The 11,097-nt window shown below is 43.3% G+C and overlaps 1 protein-coding gene across 12 annotated transcripts in view; it reads left to right on the forward strand.

The window, feature by feature from the left end:
• Nucleotides 1–11,097, forward strand: part of Erich3 (glutamate rich 3) — a 117,563-nt gene that overhangs the window by 62,249 nt on the left and 44,217 nt on the right. For all 12 annotated transcript variants that reach the window (XM_031375941.1, XM_031375937.1, XM_031375938.1 and 9 more), the window contains 2 exons: nucleotides 3,672–3,858; nucleotides 7,047–7,351. In XM_031375941.1, coding sequence (XP_031231801.1) covers nucleotides 3,672–3,858; nucleotides 7,047–7,351 — 492 coding nt within the window. The remainder of the gene's footprint in view (nucleotides 1–3,671; nucleotides 3,859–7,046; nucleotides 7,352–11,097) is intronic.

Below are 11,097 nucleotides of genomic sequence, written 5' to 3' on the forward strand. Positions count from 1 at the left end.
GTGTCTGGAGTCAACATGAACTCTCATCCCTAGGACCCTGGTACATCTAGTGAGGTTTCCAGGTCTCACGGTGGTGTCTGATTTCAAATATTCACCAGTGACCTGCCAGAAGCTCAACCTCTCTACTAGTTGATCTACTTGTGCAGTATTAGTTTCCCAGGGCTGAGAAAATAAATGTCTATTAATCATGGTGTAAACAATGGAAGGTTATCTTCTATGCCCGGAGGCCAGAAATCTAAAATGAAGGCAATCCCAGTTTGGTTCCTTGCCGAGCTCTAGGCCATAAACCTTCCTTGATTCTGTCCAGTTTTGACTCTTCAGGAGGGTCACTCCCCTGCTGGTGACAATGTTGTCACTGAGGTGTCTTTGTCTGGCTTTGTGTGGCCTCCTTTCTGTTTGTGTGTGTGTGTGTGTGTGTGTGTGTGTGTGTGTAAGAACATCAGATATTAGATTCAGGGAAAACCAACAGCTGGAGTACCTCCCTCTTGAGCCACCATTAATGCTGCCCCTGAAATCCAAACAGTAATTGAGCAAGGTCCCCTAGAAGTCCTAAGTGATTCAGAACGTCAGTGAGTTCAGGGAAACATTCCACGCCTGGGGAGTTTGCACACCCCGGCTCTGGTTTTTCCACCAGGCTTTTCTGTTTGGTCTGTGCCTAGCTGAAGAGGCAGGTAGACTGGGATTCATGAGATAGGGTGAGTCCACTAAGACCCAGGTTGCTTCCTGAAAACTTAGGCTGCATTGCAAGCTGTGGAAGATGGCTGTGATTGCCTCATTGCTGTGGCTCCCAGTCAAGGTCTGGGTATTGATTTATTAATTAAGATTCTAGTTTCCAGGAAGCACTGACTTTCCATGTGAGCTGCTTAGAGATAGCTACGCATTAGTGTAAATGTCATAGGCCAGGGGTTTGTTGCTCTCTGCACCACATTATGGCAGGTTTCGTGGCCTAGAAGCTTCTGGGTATTTTTCCATCCTGTACCCACTTAGAGCATTGGCGAAGAGAGGATAGCTAGTGTGGGAAGCCCCAGGCGGAAGGCCTCACATTCTCTCTGCTTTCTCATGAAGTTTTGCATGAATTAAATGCTGCCCACTTTAAGTTGTCAACTTCCAAAGACAAGTTTTAGGGAAAGAAGAGTTGATGCCCTTACTTCATAAACCAGTGAACTGATTATTCCTCTGTGGCTGAATTATAGATTCTTAAATGAACAGACTTCTATACATACAAATGTTTCTATCTCTGTATCTATCATCTCTGTTTCTTTATCTATCCATTCACAATTAGTACCTGTCTTTTCCTTTAGTATTCCAATGATACTCATCATCAATGAACAGCAAACATCTCTGCTTTCCAAACACTATGAAGCTTTTCTTATGCCACGCACTATGGCGTGGGTAGACTGGGACCTCGCATCACTGTCATACTCAAGTTAAAGATGTGAAGTGTTCATCAGTGAAGGATGGGGACAGGGATTCAAACTCCATGTTCTCTGTTCTGAATTTTGCTGACAACTCCACAAAGAAGCCACAAAGCCAGAAGTGGGAGAAATCACACAGATTGTAAGAGAACAAACAGATATACAGGCAGAGGCCACCAAATCTTGTTCACTAACTTTGGAAACCTTGAAAGAATTGAGTCACTAATATCAGGATGGCTCTCTAGAAACATGCACATGGCAGGGGATTGGGGGGGGGTGTCACATCTGGCAGTTCATTCCCTTCAGTGACATTTCTCTAAATTTTCTTTCCTTAAATATTTGTTTTCATTTATTTTATGTGTCCATGTATGTCTGTAAACACATGTGGAGGTGTCCAGAGAGGCCAGAGGGTGTTGGATACCCTGGAGCTGGACTTCCAGGCTGTTGTGACTCACCTGGTGCATACTGGACACTGAGCTTGAGTCCTCTGTAACAGCAGCAAGCACTCTCTACTGCTGAGCTGCCTCTCCAGCCCTTTCCTGGGTTTCCATGAGTGTACCGTCTCCTGGTGTGTATGCATAGAGCTCTAAGGAACAAGCCACTGCAGAAGGAATTTCCGTATGTAGACTCGGGGTCAGTCTGTAATGAGTTTAGATTGCATTTCTAGCCTCGGACTGAAGGCTAGAATGAAGGCTTAACCAGTGCACTTCTGAGTCCATTGTGGCTCAGCCTTCCAGCGGCCCACCTCCTCAGTTTACTTTCTCACTATGACTACTGAGATGGTCAGGGCAAGGCTTTTCCACTAGGTCTAATTCTTAGAGACAAGCTGCATCTGATTTACAATTTCCAGAGCCCACTGTTGTCTCCTCATAGACATTGTCAACACCTGAGCAAGAAGAGGTGAAAATAATGACTCACTGATTGATTATCCAGGCCTCCTACCACTATGGTAGGATCTGAAGGAAGCAAGACACACCAACTAGCATTGCCTCACAGTTTTACAAATACACTGCACAGTAAGCATCTGAACTGGGGTTCTGAGGTGTGAGCAAGACCCAGCAGCAAGAGCACCTGGAAGCTAGAAGTGCAACTAAAAAACAAACAACAAAAGAAACAAATGAAAGTGCAGAATTTGTCCTTAGCTCTACCACAACACCTTTGAGTGAGACACTCTGTGAAAAGGATCAGGAGTCCCCCAAATGGTTCCATTGCACATTAAAAATTTAAAACCTCCAGTAGAACCATATTTTAACAGATTGTAATAAGAGCTATAGGTAATGTGTGCATGGCAGAGAGGTAAAACCTCTTGACGGGCTCCTGGAAGTGTCAAGTGAAGCAGAAGTCTGGGTTGTTCTGTGGAGTATCTCTTGGACAGGACTTTATTAGAGAATTGTAGACATTGGAGTGATTAAAATTGCATCACAAACATCAATTCTTAATTTCTTGGTAAAATGCTCGAGAAGTTAGGGAGAAAAAGAATCTGTAATGCAAACTGCAGTAAGTACAGCTTGGAGTTGAAATAACTCTCAATAATATATGCATCATAATTAGACTGTTTAATGCTACAGTTAAACTATAATATTGTATGTAAAGGCCTGGAGTGCGTATGAGTGTGTGTGTGTGTATGTGTGTGTGTGTGTGTGTATACGTGTGTGTGGTGTGTGTGTGTGTGGGTGAAGGCCTGGAGTGCATATGAGTATGTGTGTGAGTGTGCATGTGTGTGTGGTGTGTGTGTGAGTGTGCGTGTGAGTGTGTGTGGTATGTGTGTGAGTGTGTACATGTGTGTGTGAGTATGTGTGTGTGTGTGGTATGTGTGTGTGAGTGTGTGTGTGAGTGTGTGTGGTATGTATGTGTGTGTGCATGTGTGTGTGAGTATGTGTGTATGTGGTATGTGTTTGTGTGTGAGTGTGTGTGTGTGTGTGCATGTGTGTGTGTGTGTGGTGTGTGTGTGTGGACAGAAGGGCAGAAGATGACTTTATGCATACTCTTGGCTTTTGTTATAAAACAGTTTCTGCGGATCCAGTCACAGGGAAGTGCTTGACCAACCGAGCTTAGCTGTGCAGTGATGGTCCAGCACATATGAAATCCTGGTTTCCACCCCAGTACCAGAAAAAATTTTCAGACAAAAAGTATTTTCTGTAGCATAATGTATTCTTTGAAAAGGAAAGAGAAAAAAATGTGGTTCTTAGGACATTCTTACAAAGCCAGTCCCACTCGCTCGCTAGCTCGCTCAGGAGTGTTTGTGTTTCATTCCAGACACCTTTCAGTTTATCTCCAAGCGTCACCATGGCTTCCCCTTCAGCCTCACTTTCTTTCTGAATGGGATTCAGGTGAACAGGATCAGCTCCTGCTGTGAGTTCAAGCACCGTAGGAGCTCCCGCCTCGGAGGCAAGAGGGGTTACTTCGGGTTTGTGTGTGTGGAGAAGGCATCTCCTTGCTACAGGTATGTGAGCACACCCTTTGCTGGAGAGGGAGGACACTGCTAGGTGTTCCTCCACTAATGCTTTTCTCTGCACAGTTCTCAAAGAAAGATCATCAGTATATACAAGACATCAACCAGATTCCCAAATGTGCTAGATAGATGAGATAAAAGGTGATGGCATTTTGAATTCTGTCTCACTTCTCATCTCTTACCTCACACTGCCTTAAGTTTTACCTTTGTGGGGAGAGGGGCCAAATTTTCATCATTTCTTTTTTGTTATTCTTGGTAATGGTCAGATACTAATACCCCATACCCATGTAATGTGCCATCATCTGTGTGTGTGTGTTGTGTGAATTCTGGGATATATCTACATTGGCTGGATCCAGGCATAAATTTGAAAAGCAGAGTCAAAGGTGACTCAAACATTTTTGTCCTAGGGCCTGACAAGATGGTCCAGTGGGTAAGAATACCTGCTGTGTAATTGAGTGACTCAAATTCAGATCCCCAGCATGCACACAAAATTCAGACATGGATTCATGTATCTGTAGCCCAGCATTAGGAGGCAGAGACAAGCAGGTCCCAAGAGTTTGATGGCAAGCCAGCCTCCAAAACAGTGAGCTTGCAGTTCAGTTGGGAGACCTTGTCTTAAAGAGGATGGAGGTGGACACCCACGTTCTGCTCTGCTCACAGAACCCACACTCAGTTGCTGCTTCACCCCTTCTCACACCAAAACCAAAACCAAACACAGAACTAAAGAAAAGAGATTTGTCCTGAACAACTGGAAAGATGCGCACTCAGCGTGTATTTAGGATTGGTGGTAGAAGATGCAGTTTGGAGAGGTGAAAGAATGGGGTTTAGTTTTGGACACAGGAAATTTTAGATTTCTGTGAGATAACTCAAATGACAGAATTCATGATGATTAGCCAGCTGGTTTCTGAATCTTGGGTGAGGTGACTTGTTTGGATTTGAGAATAGTTACTTTTTTAAAATATTAGCTTTAAAACCATTTCTTCTAAAGATATCAGTGAGTGCTTGAGGCAGTCTCCTTTGCTGTCTACTTGTCACAGGTGAGGTAAAGTTGCTCTTATAGCAATAGAAATGGGGAAGGATGGGGTGGTCACGGAGTCCTGTTCACTTGACTTCTGTCCCACTTAGATGACTTCAGATATTCCAGTAATTTATTTGAGCTTCAGTAGTCAGAACCATCATGCTGAATTACACTCAGAAGTGAAAGAGATAGTCAGTGATGGGGGAGCCAGATGTTACTTACTTTGTCCAATTCCCTTCAGCAGATGGGCTATAAAACATCTGAGCTTTCAGCAGGGAGGCCCCAAAGCTTTTACACAGCACAGCATACATTCAGGGTAGCAGCGAATCACAGGCTCTAGACCCTAGGTTTGCAACTGCCACTGATCAAGGAAGAAATGTTTGCACAGAAGGCAAGGCTAATAATGACATCCTGTGAAGATGTACGGCGTCATTATCCCAGGGAATGCCTCGCACTAAGCACGTCACCGCAATGGGAAAAGCCCTTGTCATGCTTAATTTGGGTGAGATACTTGGTTCCCATCTCCTCATGTTTGACAGCCTGATCTTTAGTTGGAGTGCCAGTCCTCTCAGCTCTATCACAGAAGGAGATGCTACAGTGTGAGGTGATAGAATGTGGTACTTCTTGTTACTACCATTTTTGAAAACAACAACAATAACAACAAAACCGACTAAGTAATTTCCATGTGACTTGAAGACTCAAGATGGCTGAAAATTCAGTAAAATCTTCAGTTTAAGAAATTGTCCTAGGCTAAGGGATGGCTCAGTGGTTGCTCAAGTATGAGGACCTCAGTTATAAACTGAAGCTATACCAAGCGGGACATGGCTGTGTATCCTTCTCCTTCCACGGTGAGATGGCTGTGGTAGTCTAGTAGCTCCCCAGGAGCTTGAGGGAAGCTAACCCGGTATACAGAGGCCTGACAGAAGACCCTGTCCCAAAGCAGGAGGAACAGAGTGACACAAGACCCTGTCCCAAAGCAGGAGGAACAGAGTGACAGAAGACCCTGTCCCAAAGCAGGAGGGACAGAGCGAACAGCAGCTGAGAGTTTCTCTGATCTCTACATACACAATGTGTTCAGAACATCTGGGTGGGTCACCAAATTTGAGGTACAATAACTTCTCCAGAATATTTCTAGTTTTGAAGAATGAAAGCATACCACCAGTGAATCCACAGAAGATTATAGGGAAGGGCTTCAAAAAAGGTCATTCTTAAAAAGCAATAATGGAAATTCTGTTAAAAAAATGCATGGACTCTCAGGTTACTCAAAAAGCACAACAAACAATGAATGATTTTGTTAGAAACTAGTTACGCATTTTGAATTGACCTTAAATGCAAGTCACTAATGTGTTTTTAGAGTAACGAATTGCAAAGGCAGTAACATTTTTCCTGATTATTTTCATGCCTTTGTTTAATGTTTATTTATGTGTACATGTATATATGAGTGTATGCCACATGTGTGTAGGTGCCACAGAGGCCAGAAAAGGGTATCGAATTCCTTGGAGCTAGAGTTACAGATGGTTATGAGGCAACCAAGTTGTGTTCTAAGAACCAAACTCTTGTCTTCTAGTCCTGTGAGAACAGGAGGAAGTGCTGAGCCATCTCTCCAGTCCCTCAATTATATAATAGCTAAGGACTGATGGCCTATCCATCTATCTATCTATCTATCTATCTATCTATCTATCTATCTATCTATCATCTATCTATTATCTATCTATCTATCTATTATCTATCAATCTATCAATATCTATTGATCTATTAGTATATCTATATCAATCTATCATCTATCAATCACTCATCTATCAACCTACCTATCAATCTATTGAATCATTACCTATGTGTATATCTATGTATAAATTATATTTATATATAAATTACATTTGTACATAAATTATATTTATATAAGTCTTGTAAAACTTGATAGTATAGTTTTTGGTTGATGAGAGCTTTTAAAATATTATTGTGGTTAAAATTAAGAGTTTATGTTCATGAAAGATTTTCATATTAATAAAAATAAAATGGCTTATTTTAAATCAGTCTATAAGAACAAGTAGCATATTTCTCATAATTTTATTAGAATGTGATACACATGAGTTATAAAGTTTATGACTCCATCAACCTGCTATACAAGTTAATAAAGGCTTCATGCTGGTATTTTTCACAGGTGCATAATTGCAATGGGCCTTGACAGAAAACCATCTTCAATGAAACCTAAGAAGGAAAAGATTACTGAGAAAAAGGAGGAGCCACTGAAGAGGAGTCAGGGGAAACTGAGGAAGGACAGAGAGAATGCACCATCAAAAAGGAATGAGATGGAGAGGAAGGAGTCCTCTGTCTCAGCTACGTTTTCAGCTGAGGAAATAAAATTGGGGGTCAAAGAAGTGAGGACAGCTATTGAGGAAATGGAATGGAAGGGCAAGTCAGGGCAAGACATCTGGGAAGAGGACCAGGACATCATTGTGAAATACGGTAACCCAGAGCAGGCTTCCCCTGCCATTCCTGTTGACCTGAGCCTTTATAGTAACCTGTGCACTGTCACCTAGCTGCAATCTGTAGGCAGCTGCACCTGCTTCTCTCATTTTGTCCTGTGCTGTTTTGAGGGGAGGCATCCTCGGAAGCACTGAGGTGGTGCTATGGCTATGGAGACATTTCTGTCCTGCTTGCCAGAGCCAGAGGGTTCACACCCATAGACACTATTTAACCAAACAAATAGAATGTTGCCTATTTATTTAGTCTTTGGACATGATTGCAGGAGTGACATTGGCTGTCTGCTTTGGGGTTGGTAAGTACAATATACATGGGCATTTGGAGCTATGGCGCATATCCTAACAGCAGTTTGTATTCAGTTAGAAGTCCTAGAGTCGGTCTATCCTGTTTCTCTCCCTTTTCCTCCCTCCCTCCCCTCCTGCTCCACCCCTCCCTCTCCCTTTCATGACTCCTCTCCTACACATCCATATGCACACAGACACAAGCACACCGAGAGACATACACTCACACGCCTGCACAGTGAAACCTAACGTGATAGTAACAAGAATAACATCGCCAGGCTCTGAGCAGTGTGTGTTGTCAGACACTTTTCCCACTCCCTTCACTCGCTCTCACCTATGTGGAAGAATGCTCCTCTCTCCATTTTACAGTTGGAAACAGGTCTCACTCATGTGTAGACAGCATAACAGAATTCTAATCCATACCCATGTGGATCTACTCTCAAACTATTGAATCATTCAATCTGTACCAATGTTCTCAGCTATTAAAAGGCCACTTGTGATAGTGTGTCCCCTTACCTCCTGAACATAAAGGCTGGGTTAGAGGACTAGTAGTCACACATTTGCCTTCTCTATGGAAATTCTGGCTTTATTTTTATTTTTTAAAAAGTTTTAAAATATTTTTATTAAATATTTTATTTATATTTCAAATGTTCTTCCTTTCCTGGTTTCCCCTCTGAAAAAAAAAAAAAAAACCCTATTCCCTCTCCCCTCCCCCTGCTCACCAACCCACCCTCTCCTGCTTCCAGGCCCTGGCATTCTACTACACTGGGGCCTAGAACCTTCACAAGACCAAGGGCCTCTCCTCCCATTGATGACCAACTAGGCCGTCCTCTGCTACATATATAGCTAGAGCCATGAGTCCCACCATGTGTACTCTTTTGGTTGGTGGTTTAGTCCTTGGGAGCTCTGAGGGAACTGACTAGTTCATATTGTTGATCCTCCTATGGGGCTGCAAACCCCTTCAGCTCCTTGGGTCCTTTCTCTAGCTCCTTCACTGGGGACCCTGTGCTCCTCAGAAATTCTGGCTTTAGAATCCTCTTTCTTACATTATGTTGCTGCCCAAGGGTTTCAGAAATCCTGGGTAAAGGTCAGCATTCTGGGTCTCGTGTGTTGACGACAGAGATAGTGTGGCTATTTTTTTTAACAGATTTCACTCCTAATGCTGGCACCCTCCTCTCTATGATCCACCCTAGCTCTCTTCTTTCTTTGGACAGGGAATTTTAAGCTATCAGACATTGTCGCAGGGATGGCATAGAGCTGCTTCCCAGTGCTTTCTCTCGTAAGACATGGGGCTTGAAAAGGAAGAGCAATGGGAGGCTTCACCCATTGTTTTCCTTTTACCAACATGGTTGTTCTGTGACAGTGCCCTTTGCCTCAAGGTTACTGGGCTTTAACTGCCAATTCCATGAAGACCCCAGGGGAACTGGCAGCAAGTCACACCTCTACCCGGCCTTGGCATTTAAGACCAGCGCCTCCACTAGCCCTTGACAATCGTTAGTGCTGATTCCTATGTTCCTGATGACCTCTAGCTCATGGGTTGGGTTGAGTGTTGCTGCTTCTAAGGCCACAGCTTTGTGCTAGCCATGACATGGATGAAGAAGCAGAAGCTTAGAGATATTAAATTACCCAATGTCACATAGCTAGGAAAGTTCTATCTGGGTATGGGACATGGGGCCACCTGATCCCCAAACCCTCATATTTCACTACCGTTTACTTCTTTGGATGGAATTACTACATTACACTCAAGTTCTGTCAGGCTCCTGCTTATCTTGTGACTAACGGCATATAATGTAAAATAATATACGTGTGGGGCTGGAGAGATGATGGCTCATTCAGTGGGTCAGAGCAGTTACTATGTAAGCATGAGGACCTTGGTCAAACTCCCAGAACCCATGTGGAACCAGGGTGGAACCAGGAGGATCCATGAGTCCTAGCCAGCAGTTAGCAAGTTCAGTGAGAGACCCTGCCTCAAAGGATAAAGATGGAGAGTGAGAAGGGATGATGAGAGAGAGATAGAGGAAGATACCTGCCATCCACATGCAAGTGCAAGTACTGCACACATTCACACATACACCTGTACAAAGACAAACATAGACAAACATGTGACCACACACGTGCACAACCACACACATATCCACACTTCACAGACTTGCACACATAACACTCAGATGCATATATGTATGCACACACACACAATGTACACATACTTGTGTGTGCACGCACACACACACATACACACACACACACACACACACACACACACACACACGCACAGCTGACCTCTAGTATTGCTTTGATCTCATTTCACTAAGCTATACTCTTCATGTGTGGATCTCTGTCCAAAAGTGGTCGACCAATGTCTAAAGCCACAGATCATGCTAAATCCTGTACACAGTTTGTTTTTTATTAGATGTTTTCTTTATTTACAATATCTCCTTTTCCAGGTTCCCCTCCAAAGAAATAAAATAAAATAAAATAAACCAAAACTAATACAAACCCCTGTTCCCTCCCCCTCCCCCTGCTCACTACCCTGCCCCCTCCTGCTTACTGGCCCTGGCATTCCCCTACACTGGGGCATAGAACCTTCACAGGACCAAGGGCCTCTCCTCCCATTGATGACCGACTTGACCATCCTTTGCTATACACATGCTGCCAGAGCCATGAGTCCCACAATGTGTACTCTTTGGTTGAAGTTTTAGTCCCTGGGAACTCTTAAGGGTACTATTTAGTTCATATTGTTGTTCATCCTAAGGGGATGTAAACCCATCAGTTCCTTGGGTCCTTTCTCTAGCTCCTCCATTGGGGACCCTGTACTCAGTCCAATGAATGGCTGTGCACCTCTACTTTTGTATTAGTTGGATACTGTCAGAGCCTCTCAGGAGACAGCTATATCAGGCTCCTGTCATCTAGCACTTGCTGTCATCCACAATAGTGTCTAGATTTGATGATTGAATATGGGAAGGATTCCCAGGTGGAACAGTCTCTGAATTGTCCTTCCTTTAGTCTCTGCTCCATAGTTTGTCTCTACAAGTCCTTCCATGGGTATTTTGCTCCCCCTTTTAAGAAGGAACAAAGTATCCAAACTTTGGTCTTCCTTTTCCTTCACTTTCTTGTGGTTTGTGGTTTGTACTTTGTGTATCCGATCTTCTGGGCTAATAACCACTTATCAGAGAGTGTATACCATGTGTGTTCTTTTGTGATTGGGTTACCTCACTCAGGATGATATTCTCCAGATCCATCCATTTCCCTAAGAATTTCATAAATTCATTGTTTTTAATAGTTGAGTAGTACTCCATCGTGTAGATGTACCACAATTTCTGTATTCATTTTCTGTTGAGGGACATTTGGGTTGTTCCAGTTTCTGGCTATTATAAATAAAGCTGCTATGAACATGGTGGAGCATGTGACCTTTTTACATGTTGGAGCATCTTCTGGGTATATGCCCAG

The sequence above is a fragment of the Mastomys coucha genome, unplaced genomic scaffold (assembly GCF_008632895.1).
Source record: "Mastomys coucha isolate ucsf_1 unplaced genomic scaffold, UCSF_Mcou_1 pScaffold16, whole genome shotgun sequence".
In the NCBI taxonomy this organism is placed as follows: Eukaryota; Metazoa; Chordata; class Mammalia; order Rodentia; family Muridae; genus Mastomys; species Mastomys coucha.